At 40.2% G+C, this 19,271-nt stretch overlaps 2 protein-coding genes across 4 annotated transcripts; both read right to left on the bottom strand.

Annotated features, from left to right (window-relative positions):
• Positions 1-715: 715 nt before the first annotated feature.
• LOC128444535 (neuroplastin) lies at positions 716-14,439 on the bottom strand. Of its 2 annotated transcripts, XM_053427064.1 has the most exons (9): positions 14,230-14,439; positions 8,569-8,916; positions 6,611-6,779; positions 6,421-6,515; positions 5,264-5,397; positions 4,529-4,802; positions 2,954-2,975; positions 1,860-1,936; positions 716-1,695 (listed from the first exon to the last, which is right to left on the bottom strand). In XM_053427064.1, exons 1-8 carry the CDS (start codon positions 14,318-14,320, stop codon positions 1,876-1,878), a joined length of 1,194 nt encoding a protein of 397 aa, XP_053283039.1. In that variant the 5' UTR covers positions 14,321-14,439; the 3' UTR covers positions 716-1,695; positions 1,860-1,875. The 2 variants fall into 2 exon arrangements, with proteins under 2 accessions (XP_053283039.1, XP_053283040.1); XM_053427065.1 differs by lacking the exon at positions 8,569-8,916.
• Positions 14,440-15,705: 1,266 nt separating this feature from the next.
• On the bottom strand, positions 15,706-19,271 carry LOC128445137 (UDP-glucuronosyltransferase 2C1). 2 transcript variants are annotated; one of them, XM_053427944.1, is made up of 2 exons: positions 19,057-19,271; positions 15,706-18,287 (listed from the first exon to the last, which is right to left on the bottom strand). In XM_053427944.1, the coding sequence occupies exon 2, from the start codon at positions 18,268-18,270 to the stop codon at positions 16,669-16,671; it is 1,602 nt and encodes a 533-aa protein (XP_053283919.1). In that variant the 5' UTR covers positions 18,271-18,287; positions 19,057-19,271; the 3' UTR covers positions 15,706-16,668. The 2 variants fall into 2 exon arrangements, with proteins under 2 accessions (XP_053283919.1, XP_053283920.1); XM_053427945.1 differs by having other exon boundaries at positions 15,706-18,282.

Genomic DNA, 19,271 nt, shown 5'->3' with positions numbered 1-19,271 from the left:
AATCAAATCCTTGCCCAGAAACAAATTTCATTTCAATTTGTCATTTTACTCAGAGTTTAAGGAACTAAAATGCTATACCCACTTTGAATATACAGTTTGAAAAGAAGCAGATTCCTTGGTGCATTTTTCCCCCTGAATTTTAATGATTCATTGTGTCGAGCCTCATCTTTATTCAGGTTCATAATCAGATATTGCTCTTCAGTATCACTCATATAAATCAAGTGGTAGGAGGTTACTCTATCACACACCCTGATTATAGTTTGCATAGATTCATTTTTGAGAAAAAAAAACACAAACAGCCACTAAATATTTCTAAACAGCATAAATAAATAAACCAGCACTTTCTGGAATTAATCTAACTTGATGATTAAAATAAATTATCCTTTGGTAATTTCTTCACTGATCTCATCTCATTATTAGTTTTGAAAAAGTTAACAGAATTTTCTCCATTTAATCAGGACTGAGTTGTCTTTGTTGAAATAAGAGACCATCTACATATGTTGGACCAAAGTCAGTTTATACTTTTAACACGGAAATCAAACTCACTTCACCATGTTGAGCAGGTCCGCAGTGAGTCACTCACAATCCCACTAGATGGTGCTGTTCACCACATGCTTTCATGTTTTCTGCATTCCCATAGAAAAGCCTGTGCTATCATTATTGGAGCAGTTGAACATCTCTTCTCTTCGACAAAATAAACACAAAACTCAACGTACACATTTTCCAGATATTTATTCTTAAAAATGACTCAGGATTTAGGAATTGCTTAGAGTGCCGGACCTGACGTGGGCCTCCCTCTCGCCACCTCCCACGTCAGCTGTGGATGTTTCATGCAGCTGTGTAGTGTGCCATCAACGCTCTACGGTGATCCTATTAGTTTAAAGCTTTGTCACAGAGAAATCAAAAGCTGCAATGACTTTCAATATATTGATATGGATAATAATTGCATAGTATAATAGCCATGCTGTACAATACACATACTTATAAAACAATGTTAGAATGATTAGTACATGTTCCCTAAAGTGTATACAGTTTTTCATTATTCTCAACATTTAAGTGCATCATATTATATGAATAGTCTTTATATTAATGATCTGATACACAGTTATAGTGATTGGAAACATACAGTACATACATACAGCATAAGTAAACCTTAACTGAGTTTAGAGGGACATTGCGAAGCCCTTATAATGTAATACATACTGTCTGGTAAAATGATAGAACTTAGAAAATGGTATGCAGTGGAATGATAAAACTGTACACGACTGTCATACCAGATTATGGTGGTTATTTTCTTTTACATTGCTGAGTTTAGTTAATTCCTCTAGGACACAGTACGGGTTATCTACATGAAGCCACTCTCAGAGAAAACAAAACAAAAGAAAGCCATCTCTGTATCAAACAGAAGGTCAACATCTTGCATGCATTACTTTAGAAGTAGTAAAAATGTTAAATTAGTGAATAAGAGGGAGAAAAAAAAAATCATAAACGTCAACAACCGCATGCAGCAACAATGGTTATAATGTGAACAATTCCATAATGCTTCCAATTCCTGATCTCACACCCTCACACAATCATAAGGCATGCCCCACTTAACTCCTGCACAACCACACTTGCAATGGCAGATACATCCTATAACTGGAATGGACTCTCCTCTTGTTTACCTTCATATGGTCAATACATGTGTAATGGAACCTGTAAATAAAACAAAAACAAATCCACTCATTAGGCCTTGTTTTGCTTTACAAGAAACTTCAGTGACAGTCTCAGACTGAATGGCTGCTCATCTCGTGTTTTGTGGCCACAGGCTCATCAAACATACTGATCGTCAGGCTTCCTCTTAATAATTGAATACTTACTCAGCGGACAGGCTGCTCAGTTCGTATTCCTCTGGCGGAGGTTCTTGTCTTTGTGGTTGTTGGTGGAATTAGTTTTCCTTTGGCAGGAAGCAAATGACACAATCAGTTCACACATCACACACAAATGTGCTTAAACTGTTACTCTAGTCGAGAGAATGATTCACAAAACATGGGTTGATTCTAGTTCTGCTTAGTCATTGCCGTCAATATTTATAGTAAGACACAAAAATGTGTTTCTTCTCTGTTTCATCTAATTTTTAATTAGATAATTTAGATTTTTTTTTAAGCGGAATTTATAATATTGTCTAACATTTTGTTTATCTTGTCTGGTTTAAAGAGGCATTCCACTGATTTTACACACAGCCTGTGTTGTGTTACGTATTTTTCTGGCAACATTTGAAATAAAATAACCCCGATGATGTTATCTGAAATAAATATTTAGTTGCAGTTGTAATAAACATTAAAGGGTAGATTAAAACAACAAATTTCACACATTTTACAGTGGTGGAGCATTATAGACATTTTTAATAAGTTTTTCTTGTAGTATTAATAGTTATAAGGACATTTTATTGTTTAATCATTTATAACATCTGACAAGAAGTTAATGTTAGTTTTATATTAGCATTATTAGAACAGTTTTATATATTTATTATTATTAAATACCTGTTTATACTAAAATGAAAATCAAATTAAACTGCCCACAGGAGGAGACATACTTGTTGACCAAGACATAAATTAGCACTTTACTTATCATGACTACATTATAGTTAAAAACTGATTATGAACTATTTAATAAACATTTATATACTACTTATAAATGTAATCAAATTTAATCAAAGAGCATCATGGATTTCCTAAACAGTACAATTTAAAGTATCCATGTCTGACATCAAAATATGTTTATGTGTTTTACTTAAAAAGCAGCCAAATAAATCAACACATATTGCTCTAAGTTATTTGGGACCCAGATTTGGGGGGTTCATAGATCATGAGCTCTATACACAGTCGACAGTAGATGCGTGATGGTGAGCTAAAACAAAACACACAGGAATGCACGGGGCTACACAGAGAGAAGGCTAAAGGTCTATACTTACACTGGTCCAGCTGGGTCATCATCTGATGCAACAAGGAAAAATATGGAGAAATGAAGACCAACAAAATTAAATAATCGCAAGAAGGTAGTACAAGTTGATGCAAGGACAAAGAGTTTAGTTTAAACAAAGCGATGCAACACATATCGGATTCAGCCCTGAGCCTTATGAGGAGTTCTCCTTTAGCTCTACTGCATTTGCAGCCTGTTTCATGGAATGAAAATGCAGCCTACAGATGAAATAAGAACAAAGTAAACAACGCGCTGTCATGCCGCGGCAAAAAAGGACCCGCTGAGGTCATTAACAAACACACAGAGTGCAGTAGAAATCCAGCACAACAACACAATGAAACGCATGTGCAAGTGAGATCAATTACATACAGGTAATTTTTAAATGGAAAAAATAAATACTGTTGTCATGCAAAGACAAGCAGCAATAGCAAAGAACCTCTGTTCATTCAGAGAGATCGATGAGAAGCTTAACTGTATGTAATAGCTCAAAGCCGTGTGAAACGGTGAGTAGAAACGACTGACGACCACAAAATAGATTAAATTCTTTACAGCGACTTCTTGCATGCCATTTCATCGCTGTAGCAAGTTTGAGTTTGTTGCTAGAAATATGGGCATTTGTAACAAATAAAGAAAAACTGTAAAGCTGAGGATGGAGGAAGCTTAACAGAAGTGCATCCTGTGCTGTGAGCAGGAAATAGAAGAGGCTGAATCCTCATTGAAAATTCATGACACATGCAGAGTCTCACACTTACCAAAAACATGATTTAGGTTATGCAATTTGGTGGAAAAGGGAGGATGGTATACATTAAAACAATCTGTAATCAGCAACCAACACTAACCCTAATTCAATGTAAAACATGAATTATCTACAGTTGACTCACGATTCACAGTCTACATCTGTTTTGTGAGGTTGTAAAGTTTATCAAAATGAGCAGAACCCTTCAAGTCCATCTCAGGACCCTGTAATGATCCATAATGGTGACACAGTGACTGTCACAGGGAGCTGTCTGTCATTCACTGCATGTTGGGGCTAATCAGCTTGTGACAACATCAAAAGTCTGTTTGAGGGGGAAAAGGTCAACCAAATACCATTAATGCATGATTTATGATATAGCTAGTATCTTGAAAGGGAAATTCTCAGCAGTATTAAAGGGAAAAAAATTATCCCAGTGTGACGAGCGCTGGTCGTGTAGCTAAATGACGTGTGGTGGTTCAGCTCGCAGCAGCTTGGGGACACAACAAGGTCCTTGGAAAGCTGTTAATAATTGAAACTGTCCACCTCCGCAACACTGCAGTATCATATTTCTCATGAATATTAAATGGATTAAATTGTCCTGACAAGGTGCGACCTCTTGCAACAGTGTCTGCCTATCGGGTCAACCATGCCAGACTGAATTATTGAATGCGGGCACGGCACGGGGTCAGGTAACTCTGTTGGTGTCTCTGGTGAAAGGAATTAATTACATTAAAAAAAGTCAAAATTGTACAATAAAGTCTGTTTCTGTTCAGGAATGTTAAAACAGAGAAATAATAAAACAATTCCAGACACCACTTGCTGGTGACTCACCGTCTTGCAAATCCTCAGGCTTCTTGCGCTTCTCATAAACAACGATGATGACGACCAGGATGATGATCTCGGCCAAAACTCCCAGGAGAGGCCATAAGGGGGCCAAGTGGCTGCGGACCCTCAGCACCGACTTCTCGCCGCGGCTGCTGATATTGTTGGTGGCGTTGCAGTGGTACTCGCCTGGATCCAGACTAATGTCCAGGTTGATAATGTTGAGCTCGGTGTAATTGTCTCTGCTGTTGATGAAGAAGCGTCCGGTTGAGTTGTCAATTTCCTACAGAGGCACATGAACAAAGATGCTTTTACTTTATAAGTTTACACATCATGTTTTAAATCAACATTTAAATCTGTATAACAGGAACATTTGGAAATAACAAAGTAGTTTATAAGCTGGCTTATTGAACTGTTGCTCCTCTATAACTGTCACTGTTACTATCCTTAAACTGTATTTTTACAGTTCCAATAGGTCTCATCGATTTTATTTATTTTTTAACTTTTTAGAAATTAAGTGCATTATAATTAAATCAAATGTTGTAAAATATTTGCAAGATTTTCCATTTGATCGAATAGTTGAAGTAATTTAGTGAAAGTGTCGTTTTAATTGAATCCTTATAACAGGCATAATATGTGACACAGTTATTTAGTCAGATTTGAACACACTAGAGCACCTGAAGTTCACAACATATATACAAACCTAATGATATATTGTATAGTGTGTGTAGTTGAGTCATATACCCTTAAAACGCCGTTCTCAAACTTCTTCCAGGTCCAGAGGGGGTGAGGGTAGCCCTGAGACTTGCAGTAGAGCACAGCAAGCTGGCCTTCATTCTTATTCTCACTGCGCTTGTGGCCTGTAATATCTGGAGCAGCTAAAACAGAGAAAATAGCAAGTAATAGTTATAATAATAGAAAAGGTTCACAAAAATAAACTATTAGGGGTCTAATGTGGGGGCAGTTATTTGGAAAAATTCCGGTGCAATCATGTCGGTGAGCTGCATGAAAATAATGTACGGGTTGAAAATGTGTCCTTTTTCATGTTTTCATTTTCTAGTTGGACCTGATAATAAAGAGCACTCTAACTAATGCATTTTTAAAGTCAACAATGGTAATGAAATGCATAAATAAAGGAAAAATGTCAGGCACTAAACAGACGCTTTACTGTTATCACTTGAAATTATAATAGAGATAATTATTAAGTTGTATTTATGTAATGTACTATTTCAGTAAGATTGCACAAAGCACAGAGTGAGACAGAAAAATAAATATTTCCTGCATGGAGGCAATTATGCAACAAATTTACTATAATCTCCAAGAACACAATTTAAAAGAAACAACAAAAGAATTAAACATGCAGGATCTTGTGTATTTTTACTAATCTAAAAGATAAAAACAATTTTTATCTTTTATGAGAAATAGAAGGTTCAGTAGGAAACTGACTAGTCTGTGAGAAGAGAAGTGAAATATGGACATCAAAAATGTCATTCACATCATCAAAAGATGTCTGTCTGTTTTATTCTTTGTATTGTTATAATAATTTTTACCTGCACAAATATAATTAGTTTATTTGCCTGGACCAACAGAATTTTACCATAAAATAAATGTGAACAGGGACAGTAAAGAAGACAGACCACGTTCTGAGGGTTGAGACATAATCCTTTGCCATCAGACAAACAAGCCACCATCTGCTGCCACTGAGCCGGGCATTGGTTAGATGGAGGTGTCAAGGGCGCCGGCTGCCCCTGAGCCGCCAGCAGAGCCGCTCGAAAATCACAGGTCCTCACATGACAGGGCTGCTGGTGGCTCAAGGCCACGCAGGCCATTTTTATCGGTGACATCTCTAATGTGGCCTTGAAACTAACAAAGACGCCTGTAGCTCACAAATCAACACCTACATCTAACTTCAATGGAGGCGTTGCCTGACGGAGCCGCCTCAAAGGTGTAGACACAGGTGTACACTCCAGCGTCGTCTCCCCTTGGTTTCCTCAGCCTGCAGAGCATAAACACAACTCACATGAACCCACAACCGACCGCTAAACACAGACACACACACACACACGCAAAATAATTTGCAGTGACTCCCACCTGTACTCAGTGTTCTTATTCAGACTGCGTGTGTCCGGGATCTCCTCGCCATCCTTCATCCAGTAGCTCTCCTGGGGTTCAGTGTAGGCGCTGGTCAGGTTGCACTGCAGCGTGAAAGCGTCGCCTTCCACTGGAAGTGTGATGTGGTCGGAGGCGGTGATTGACGGCTCTGTAAAAAGAGACACAGATCAGCTACCACAGAGGGGATGCTTGCAAGGACTCGTGGGTGAGGGTGTGTTGGAAGATGTAAACAAAGCACAAATGATTCAGACAAGACAACCACACTTTATATAAGATACAGAGTTATAGATAATATAAAAGAAACAGAGTGGCTCAGTGGGTGGAATTCATTGGTGCATCCGGCGTTCCTGAAATAGGAATCCATACATTTTTAGGCGAAACTGAAATATCAGAACAATAGATGTAAGTCTGTAAATCTGTAATAGTAAATACCTGCTACTTTGATAAAACTTAAACCTACTAGCCTGTGTACAATCAGATATCAACTCCCATGGTGCATTTCAGTAAGAAGCATCTAATCACCATGCTTAATGTTCTGTTACATGTGGGACTAATGAGCAGAAGCTAAAGAACAGGCTTTTCACAAAAGCTTGATAATACAATCAGGAGGTTAAATAGCTCAGTTCTAGATGAATTCTGCAGGTGTCACTGTGTTGTGGTCTGCATGCTTTTGTATGGTGGCCTCACACAAGCGGAAAAATAAATGCAAAGGTGACTATGCAACTGAAAGATCCACACAAAAATACAATCACAATGGATGTGAGCAACGATGGATGCTGACAATGAAATGAGCAGTTACTTTCTGAAGTCAGGTGAGCCGTTGTTTGTGAAAAACATGTCGAGCCAGTCGAAGATTGAGGAGTTATGGTGCAGGTACTTGAAGCAGCCAAAAAGGTACGACACCAACCTCAGACAAGCATAAAATATGAAGGGGCGACCGACTGTTCACTGACTGTTACGATGGCTGTCTTGAACGTAGAAATGAACTCTTCTCGTTTCATTTCCGACATCCATTGTCGCTCGCGTCAATTGTGATTGTGTCTCCGTTGTGTGGCTTTTCGGTAGTGTTGTCACTTTTGCATTTGTGTTGTGGCTCCTGCATGTGTGCTTTCGTTAATGAGCTTGTGCGCAACGTCTTGGCCACTGTAGAGATTTCAGCCACCTGCCGCTCTTGAATTACAGAGCTGGGCTGTAAATTTACTGCATAATTAACTTATCTGAATATCAGGAAGACCAGGGACTAGTTTGTCCCACAAATCCTGATCATGAAGCACAAACCTAATGAGGTCACAATAACCTAATTGTGCAGGTAATCTTACCACAACTAACTTAGCATTTATAAAAGACATGTTCATGTTAGCCGCCAGTAAAGACGACTGAAGGTCAAGATCTTTCTCATAATCCAGAGATATGAAGTCGCTCTGGATTAGAGACCAACACTCTACAATTATACGTGTAGTGGTAGTTAATATCCTGCTTATACCTTTTTATCCACACCTTGCTTAAACATGTAGACAGCGGTGAAACTACAAATCTATTTAGCCAGCACAAACGAACATCACAGTACAGTTAAATTAGACTTCACAACTGGTGAGAAAAAGAAACCATCAGCTCCATCAACTACCTTGACTACATGAAATCCAAGTCTAGGTGAAGTAGAAGGGAGATGAAGGGAAACCGGACTCTACAGACTGAGGGACGTACTGAAGGAAAGGGATTAGCACAAAACTAAATACTACTCAACTCTGCTTGTAAAGGAAAACACGAGGGTGAGTTGGTTGTGTTTTTCTTCATTTTCCAGGTCTGTAGGGGAGGATGGCGCCTACGGAGGAAGCTAGCGGATCGAGGGAGACTGAATCACACAGGAACTGTTAAATATGGCTGCTGGGGAGGAGGGGTGATAGTGGTGGGGGGACTCCTCTACACTGACCACTCACTCTGCAGCACCGTTATAGTGGCCTGAGCACGGATCCAGGTGGTGGCTGGATTTTGATGCAGGTCGTTACGTCGCGGGTCATTGCTGGCTCTGCACTCGTAGGTCCCGGCGTCGTCCAGCGTGAGACGAGAGACGGCCAGCACGCTCACGGCGTTGGTGCCGTAGGCCGTGCTGATGGACACCCGACGCTTACGGGCGCCGTCCCACAGTTGCCTGAAAGAATCGGCTCGGTTGATCTCAGAGTACCACCACTGGATCTCTGGGGTGGGGCTTCCCACCACGTCACAGTACAGCTCAAAGACGTCGCCCGTGAGTTTAGTCTCGGAGAGAGGGGATTTCACAAAGCCGGCTGGTGGAGGTGGAGGTTTGTGGGACGACATGTCCAGAGATAAGCCCAAAGAAAAGGGAAACAGGCGTGGGATGGAAAGGTGAGAAAACGACAGGGTAAATTAAAAAGGAACCAGAAAGGAAAGGAAGAAAACAGATCATGTGAAATAATCAAAAAAAGACAATGAAATATAACATTCAAATTTAAAACAAAAAACAGAAAACAAAGGTGAATTAAAGTCTCTGAAAATATAACAAATGGGCTGCAACTAATGAATGTTTTCATCATCACTTGTTTTAAATTTTCTGAATCAATTATATTTAATCATGCAATTGTTTGGTCAAAAAAATGCTAAGAAAAAGTGAAAAGATTTCCATATATAAAACAATAATTCTCAGAATTGATTAGTCTGCATTTTAATCATGTTTAAAGATATATGGTTTATTGTCAGATAGGACAAAAAAGCAGATGTGAGGATGTAAGACAAGATCATATTTGGCCATTTTGACTGAAGATATTAAGGAATTTAGCATAGTTGCTGATTAATTTTCTGTCAGTGGACTAATGGATCAATTGTTTCTAATAAATCAAACATCATCCTCATACTGTGTGCAGTGGTCACGTCAATATCTAGGGTAGCGCAGAGAGCAGGAGAGAGAGAGAGAGAGAGAAAGAGAGAGAGAGAGAGAGACGACCTCAGATGTGCTGCAGCCATTATTACTGCTATTCATGGGAAGCTTTAATTTGATTCTGCTGGGACGCCCCTGCACGGCTGCTCTCACTTGGTTAATGTTCAATTAATAAAATCTTTTAAATTTGTGCCCGGCTCACACGGCGCTCACATCCAAAAGTCCTCCAAGTGACCTTGCAATATTTTATTAATAATATTAATAATAATAATATAATACTACATCCCATCTGTGTGATGATCATTAGTGCTCAGAGAAGCTGCTTTAAATATAATTATACAATCCAGACACCAAACTGTACTGTTCATTTCACTGGAATGTCCCAATCTCAGTGGCCAACGCAATAGAGGAGTAACAATTGATCATGGCTGCTCATGGAGGAGGAGGAGGAGGAGGAGAAGGACGAGGGGCCGTAGTCATGAGCCTGGTCTATAGGCAGCGTGCAGCGTGCACATGAGATTGAGGAGATTCATAGGAGCTGCAGCTCTAAGTCTCTGGGGAGCGTGTGGGCGCATTGGTAATAGACCCCATCCGTTTCCATAGAAGCAATCTACGGCTACCAAGTCGGAAGCAGAAGAGACAGACAACCCGACCGGGAAGATCACCACAAGACAGACAATCATGGGGGGGGGGGGGTTCAACGGACATCATAACCCTGCTGTACGGCCCACGACGAGTCATCAAGCCCTGTATAGATTCCTGTGTATGTATACGGACCAGTTAACAACACAAGTGGGGCTGAACAGCAAAAGAAACACTTCAGCTCCCAACATAGAAATGCTGAGAGACTAATCCTGACACCTCTGGAAGTCGAGATGTGCTGAGCCAGTCACACTGTGCCGGCACGCCACGGTCCCGTACACGTCTGAATGATGTCACTCATGTCACATGGATGTTTGTTTGCTTTTGGAGCGTGGTTGCATGTGTAGGGGCATGTGTGACCCGAATAATCTTCAGCTTATTTTATCTAATTAATTAGTTAATAGTTTGCGATGTTAAACATCAGAAACAGTAGAGATGCTCAGTGTCTTACAGCACAAGGTGACATCATTAAACGTTTTCTTTAAATAGACAAATTAATCAAGTCCTTGTTGCTGGTCTACTTAGAGTTATATGGGCTGAATTGCATTGGGAAAAAAATCGTTTATGACTTCAGAACATCCTGATTCATTTCACAATCTTTTAATATCCTTAATCTTTGAAAATAACTAGGAATGCAATTAATCTTTTTCATAAATGTATTTCTTTTAGCCCAGGGGGCCCCTTAAATTGACCCAACTAACATATACTTTTTATTTTTTACAATAATCTCTCAATGCCAGTGCCAGTTTAAAGCAGCCATACAAACTTGCTCTTTTCTTATTTCCTCTCATTATGTTTATCCTTTAAAAAAAAATTATGTATTGTTTATTGCCTGTAAACACATCTCACCTTATTCTTGGAAAACATATCTTATTTCGTTTTTTCAGTTTTATATGCTTGCTCTAATTTGGATTAAATTACTCTGACTTTTGTTTGTATCATTGTTGGTGTATATATATATATGTGCCAAAGTGTATTATGTTTATGCTGTCAAAATGACTAAACCGAACCCCTTTCAAATGGCCTCATTATCGTGTTATGATATTAAAATGATCATTACAGTTTTTAATAGAATAGCATGAAGAGTCAGGTTTTAAATCTGTGCCGATCTCTGGTTGAGTCGTCAAACTGTACAATCTGACAGATGGCCACTCGGCCATCTGTCAGATTTGACAACTGCCCGGAGCAAACTGACATTCCAAGTCACTGTTTAAAGGATTATGAATATGATTTAATTTAAAATAGTAAGATTGATATACTTTAATGCAGTCTAGTCATTGTGTACTAAAAATGGCCCCTTGAATTGAATCAAAAAGGTTTATACTCTTAAAAACTGAGCTGAGTAAGGAAAGTCATTACTTTCACAATAGAAGGGATATAATTTGTTTTATGTGGAAGAACAGTAAATCAGAGCTGAAAAAGTTAGTTGCATTGATAATCAATTAAATATATTAGATTTATATATTTTTTAAGCCCAAATGCGAAGTGTTAGTTCAAATCAATAAAATGATATTCAAGCCCGACTGCAAATTAACTGGTTGCTGTGTCGTCCTGGTCCTTTTGACTTCAAGCATAAGATGTGTTATGTATTTCCCTGGATGAGCAATACATTGTTGTACAATTTGCAATACACTTTGTCTTCTATTTACTCCACTAATCAATCAATCATCAATTATAACTAATAAGAAAATACAAATAGTCAAATATATTGAACTTGAATTAAAAAATGCAAACATTAATGTTAAATGCAAACACATCTGCATTGTTCATTCTGCTGCCACTGGCCTCTAATGGTTGTTAACTGGAGAACAAATCATGTAAACGTGATACACCCAACAGCAATGCTAGCCTATAATATGTACTAATAATATTCTATATATATATATATACTCTACTAAGACACTCTTTGGACTCTTACAAACAAGAAGACAAGATCACACTCTAGATGTTCAAGCCATTACATGAAACCAGCGTTCTGAGATTTATCTGCTGTAGCACTGATTGACGAAGAAATGTGAAGAGTGGGTGTGCAGCATGGGAGGAGACACGTAATGCATCCTACACGTGGTCAGCTCGGGGGGGGAAGGTCCTGAGCTGGGATTCACTCCTTCTCACACAGTGCCTGCAATGAGCCAGAAGCTTCAGCTACAGCGCACACTTACAAATACTCGGCTAAGATGGAGCCACACGGCCCCGATCTGTTCGCTGGGGATGAGATTTATGAGCGGGGAGTCATTTGCACAAGTAGGAGAGCGCCGAGAAATCAATGCCATCCTGCAGTGCGGTGCATCTCGACGAATAGTTAACAGATTCACTGTTGCAGGAGCACATTAAAGCCATGGTTCCCAGTGCAGCATCTCTGCTCTAAAAATAGAGGCATGCAGCAAAATGGACTGATGCTATTTACAGAGCCGCACTTTGAAGGTCCTACGTCTAATTACATTGGCTAAGATTTTTTTTTTCCTGTTTCAGAAACCTGGAGTGATGCAGGGAATTAGCTCACTCTGCAGGAGTGAGTTAAAGGATACACTGCAGGAGACTAAACGCTGAATTACTAATAATCTACATCCTAACGTATCTCAGCAGACAGCAAGCGTGCTGCATGTTGATCGAGTATGTGTGTGTCTGTGTGTGGGTAAACACTTTTGTTGCCTCTTTGGGACCTTTTCCAGAATTAACACTGACCTAATCAGGACGAGTGGACCTCATGGGGACAAAACCCTGGTCCTTATAAGGCAAAACATAATTGATGGGGTCCCTGTTAAGGTTGGTGACTTGTGATTAGGTTGGGGTTAGGAATGAATTAGTCATGGTTATGGCTCTGTTTGTATGTATGTGCCTTTACACTCAGTTTTGTTACATCTTTAAAACCTTTTCCAGCACAAACCCTAACGCAGTAGATTACATTTGGACCAAAGCCTGGCTCTAATGAGGAAAAACCTCCTTTCTGAGGTTAAGGTTCAGTAATATATAAATATACTGTATGGTAATATATGAGTTGTTATTTGATTAAGTCTAGGATTAGCCATGAATTGGATCTGGTTGAAGTGAATTGTGAATAAGAAGTGGTTAAGTTAAGGCCAGGGTTAGGTATAAATTGGTCAGAGTTAAAGGGATAGTTCACCCAGAAATGAAAATTCACTGATTATCTACTCACAAATACCGATGGAGGGCTGGCTTTGAATGTTTGAGTCCACAAAAAGCTTTTGGAGTGTTGGGGGTTAAATACATTATAGCCAAATCCAATACAATTAAAGTAAATGGTGACCAGTTATTAAAACGTAAAAAACGTGTGTGTGTGTGTGTGTGTGTGTGTACTTCATGTCACTTCTTTAGGACCTTTTCCAGCAGGAAACCTTTGACCTTATCAGGACCAGTAACACCCATAGGGACCAAAACCTGGTCCTTATGAGGGTAAACATAATTTGTCTGATTATGGTTTCATATTTTTGGGTCCAGGAAGAAATGGAAATCAGAAGTGTCCTAATTAAGGATAGCTGCAAACCTGTTAGTGTGTGTGTGTGTGTGTGTGTGTGTGTGTGTGTGTGTGTGTGTGTGTGTGTGTGTGTGTGTGTGTGTGTGTGTGTGTGTGTGTGTGTGTGTGTGTGTGTGTATGAGACACCATTCCTTCATGTGTGTCCTCTCCTGGCCCAGTGTAATGAGCAGTAACTTGTCCTTGCTGAGTGAAGGGCTCATGTTTCCACTCTGTATTCAGCTCAACACGTCAAAGGACATTTTAGGGACATCGCACAGGCCTCTGCTGAGAAGCACACCGTCCAATCGGATACACATTGGGGCCCATCGATGATTTATTGACCCTTCGTTTTAGACTGCAGGGAAGGAAAAGGAAACGCCGCGCTTTACCTTCGACTGGTTTCAGGGATTATCTAATGAGACCTGGCGGCTGCGGACACATTCGCGCTGCTTAACAACACACGCGTCCCGACATGGTTCATCTCGACACCCTTCCCCTGAAAGCCGCATTATTCTGTTCTCCCTTTTTTCCAACGCCATGTTGTCGGGTAACTAGCATCATGTCTGAGAGGAGAGCTGGTTTTCTTACCGTTCTGAGAGGAGACGGGCTGCAGCATCAGCGCCCCGAGTATCAGCACCGAGAGGGACATGACTGCGGCTCGGGCTTTTCCAGGTGTCATCTTCGGGGACGAGGAGACGGAAATGCCGGTAGAGGCGAGATTAAAGAAAAAGGGAGGCGGGGGGGGGGGGTGACCTGAGCAGGGGATGTGGTGGGTGAGTGATGCGGCGTGGATCCGTCCGAGGCTCCCACACACCGACCGTGTCACGCAGGGAGGAGAGAGGGAGGTGTCGCTGGGTGGACTAGCGGGAGCCTGGGGTACTGCTGCCGGATACCTGCGCTGCTGCCGCCGCTGCTGACAGCTCCGATGCGTCGCGGGAGCCACCTTCCTTTTAACCCCCTCCGTCTGATCCCAGATCCCGCGAGATCTCAGAGGACAGCGGGGACAGGCGGGACAGCGGGCACAGGCCGGCGACGTCCCATCATAAAGAGGAGCAGAAATCTAATATATCAAAACAATAAGGCCTTCATTGATTCATTTTTCTTACATCAAAATCATTTGCCAGTGAATATCAGTCATGAAAAGAGCCTGTAGCCAGATTAAACATTAAACATTAAACATTAAACATTAATATTAACATTAACCTCTAGTTAAACTAGAGGTTTAATGCAATAGAACTGTGGATTGTTTCTGCCGACCAATCAGAAGCCAGTATTTCTCAGGTGTTGCTACAGGATTCTCCAAATATTAACAGCATGGAGAAAGTGTCCAGGGCCCCTTTGCCGAAAAATGTATCATGAGACTCTTTACTTGCTGTGTAGCCTTTTGTGGGTTTTAAAAACATTGGCGTAAATATGGTTTTGAAAATGTTACCTGATTGTAAGATTCTTTTTTTTTGTAAAATAGCAGATTAAATCATAATATATAATCTACGATTTATTAAGACTATGTCTGACGCTTCATGTCCTCTTAACCTAAGGCAATATATAATCTCGGGCACAGCCAGTCTTCATATACTATTTTGCATACGTGGGTAGGGGTCTGTTGCGAGTTTGTGTCCAGGGCCTGTGGACACGATAATCCGTCCATGACAGAACTCGGTGCTTAACAAGGTGCCACCAGGCCTGAAACTGTGCCTTGGGTCAAGCGGTCACAAGCTGACTAAGCCCTGAACTCAAAGGCACATGCACAGGCTTTAAGAAGACTTTTAATCCTATTCCACTTTGAACTAACAGAGGCTAAACACCTACAACACAGTAGCCTCATTCATTTGCTGCATTCATCTACTACAGTACATTTTCATATTTATTCAATGAGGGCCTATTATTAACTATTTTCTACTGTAATTTGTATAATGCAGGATAATTTAAGACATTTTAATTGATATATTTTATTAAACTTTGTCAGAAATTACTTAATGTCAGATAATGTCACTGTTGATTATGATAATGAAAAGGTATCAAGGACATATAGAAGTCAGTGTTGCTCTTGCACAGACAATCAGAAACCTGGATAATGTTTTATTCATTCTGAGATATTAGGAACCAGGTTTCACCATGTCCTGAGTATGATCACGATCAGGGAAATAGGGACAATAGTTTACATGTGCAATTAATACATTTTTATAATCTGTAAGATATCACATCATAATTTAACAAAAGGCTGTAGGATGACACATTTGAAGAGATAATGCTTACATTTGAAATAATCTATCCAAGGAAAAGGTACTTCATGGTTCCTCAATCCCATGGCCCAACATTATGCTGCCACCTACTGTTCAAACCTGGACCTGTAAAGAAACTGATTGATTTCAATATAACAAAATGTAAAATCAAAAGAAATACATCTTGAAAACTATCAGTTGAGGTTTGCAATTTAATTATGTTACACGGAAACTCACAGTCTCAGTGTTTGTTAACAAAAAGATGAACTCATTAACAAAGAATTTAAACAAGGATGAGGTTTAACACAAATTACACAATACATAAGGGTGCGAGTCGAGGCGTGTTTGAGACAATCCCTTTGAACACCACACAATATGGAAACACACACGCACACACACACACACACACACACACACACAGGGATGTTGGTCAATCACCAAGTTAATCATAACGTCATCTGGTTTAGGTTCACTGCTCTCAGACTTTGACTCCAGAGACATATAGCTGCTGGATGGATGGATACTTTATGCTGTTGTTCCTCCTGTAAGCTCCTGTGTCTAAGATGTTGCAAACAAACTGATAAACAAAACAGAATTTACTTTATTAATATTGTCCTTGAGAACCTTCAGTCACGCTCATATGTTTATACTGGATACAACCCTAAACCAGTGGATAGATCCTGAAATCCCTTTTCTCTATTCATGTTTTTTTAACAGAAATTTGTTTTCCTAATGCAACATCACACACAGAGACTTGTTGGGATCATGTCTAGAAATGCTTGGATTTAACACACATTTCATTCATTTATTCAGGTTTGACCTTTTTTCCAACAAAAATCTTTCTCCACAATAATCTTACAGCTGACATGCCGGTGAACGTTAAGAGCAAAACAGCTGCCAACAAAGCAGCGATGACATCAACAGAGTTGTAAACAAACCAGGACATTTTGTTCGCTTGTGTCTGCAGGTGAGGGGCTCCTTTGTGCCTCATTACAAATTCTATCCAAAACACTGCCCGGTCCAGTGGTTTCATGGGCTGGTCTCTGTGTAGCCTGGAGAGTCTCTGCATGTTTTCCCTGTAAGAGGAGTTGTAGAGAACTGCCCTTACTGCATCTTCAAAGATGTGCCTATCGAGCATGGCAATGTCCACATTCACAGCTGCTCCCCTTGCTTTGATTTTGGAGAGGTTATCTGGCTGATCGAAAAATAAGGGTAGGCCGACTACAGGCACCCCATGGTAAATTGCTTCTTGAACTCCATTGGTGCCGCCGTGGCAAACAAACGCCCTAGTTTTGGGATGTCCTAGGAGGTCATTCTGGGGCAACCAGTTGACCAGTAATGTGTTGTTACCCAGGTTGACCGGCCTTTCTCCAACATACCTCCAAACAACTTTCTGAGGCAGCTGAGCGAAGGCTGCCGCAATCTCCTCTGCAACATCTTGGGGAAGCTTGCCAACTAAAGTTCCTAAGGTCATCACAACGACCCCGTGATCTCCTGAGCTCTGGACAAACTCCTCCAGGTCCTCGGGCAGGGGCTTCTGGGGCTTGCACTGAAATCCACCCATGTAGACGATATTAGGCATCATAGGACGTGGAAAATTAAAGATAAAATCATTCCTCATAAGCCATATATCAGCTTCCAGGAAGAACGTTGAGTAATCCACATCGGGTCCAAAGTACTTCCTAACCACAGGTTTGTATTGAGGTTCTGTGATGCAGGATAGGGTGTACATCCCGACAAGATAACTCAAAACATTCTTGATTCGCTGAGGGAAGGTCATCCTGTCTGTCAGCTCTGTGGCGACGAAAGGAATGTATGACAGAGGGGAAGGAGCAATGAGAAGATGAGCTTCACCTTGAATGGTCCATCTGACATTGAAAACAAGGGGAACTTGAAGACGACGTGCCAACATGGCCCCTCCGCCGATGCCAGGGTCGGTCAAAACCAGGTCATATTTAGCATCGTTAAGGGAACGCATCAGGTTTTCGTCCTCAAACATCTGAACGACCATATCACTCGCTCTCTTGTGGAACTCCGAGAACTGGTTTATAATCATCCGCTGCAATTTAATATGGGTCCAGATGAGAGACCAAGGAGACATAGACTTACTCTGTAGCCGGACCTCCAGTTGTGGCAACAACAATGTTTCAAAGTTTTCCTTGAAGCCACCTGTGCTTGGAAGTGTGATGGAGGTGTAGAAAGGAGATTTTTCACTGATGTACCAGCTGTCATACGGCCTGAGCACGGTGACCGCATGGCCTTTGGAATGCAGTGCTTCAATGAGTACTTTCATGTTTACCCAGTGGCTTCCGTCCAATGGGAATACTAGTATTTTCCCCACAGAGGCACTGGTTAGTTCATTCATGAGTAGGGTAAAGGTGAGCAGACCTAAGGGAGGCACCTTCATGATCACAGTGCTCTGAACTGAAAAACAAAAAAACAAGTCAGTGCAGTACTGCCCGGGCTGGTTCACATGTTAAAAGAAACTATAACATGAGATATAGTAGTGGAAGATCACTAAGCACATTTTTCAAGTACAATTCTAAGGTACAAACTTCTACTCCATTTGATTTCTGACACTAATGTTGTATGATTGTACTCCTACAGTATTTGCCAGTGAGAGTTACTTTGCACAATATAAGTCTTTAAAGAAGCATTATGATATGCTTACAAAATATAATGCACTGCTAAATATTACACCAATGGTTGTCAGTCAATGTTATTAGAGGACATATTACTGCAGAACAAATACTTTTCATATTTAAATATTATGTTTAAATAAAGGACTTTTACTTGTATATTAGTATTTTCAATTAGCAAATTGTTATATTAATAAGAATACTTATCTTCAAGTGATCAATAGCACTTCGCCATTAAACCTTAACCACCTATAATCAGTGATTAAAATCTAAACAGATGAGTACCCCAAGTACAAACAGTTGTACAAAACAGTATCCTGTCAATCAATTGGCCATTTGTACAATGCAGGATAACTCAAAACAATAACTAATAAAATATTCTTCAACTTACGTTGATAGAAATGGCTGTTCACAAGTACTACCTAGCATTACATATACATACTTCCAATTTCCATACTATGTTTCAACATAACATGTTTAATGACTGTTTTTAGTTTCTGTGCTTATTAAAGAGCTTTTCTATTCTCTTTAGTCTTGAATGAATTAACACTTACCAAAATCCACTGGTACAGGACAGTCAATAAAACTCCGACAATGTGTCAACCTCTGACTGCTGAATGCACCTTTGAGTCTCTCCTCTAAAGTGTGAACTACATAACATGCAGTTACATGCACAGTTCTCTCTGGGTTCAATGAAACACAGCTATGTTGTAAAAGAAGGTGCTCTGTGCTGCAGATAAGACGCCTGCTGTAAAATATGTGCACTACT

Source organism: Pleuronectes platessa, chromosome 7, assembly GCF_947347685.1.
Source record: "Pleuronectes platessa chromosome 7, fPlePla1.1, whole genome shotgun sequence".
NCBI lineage: Eukaryota > Metazoa > Chordata > Actinopteri > Pleuronectiformes > Pleuronectidae > Pleuronectes > Pleuronectes platessa.
Note: the sequence above shows the minus strand (reverse complement) of the source record. Positions and strands in the feature narration are given on the sequence as shown.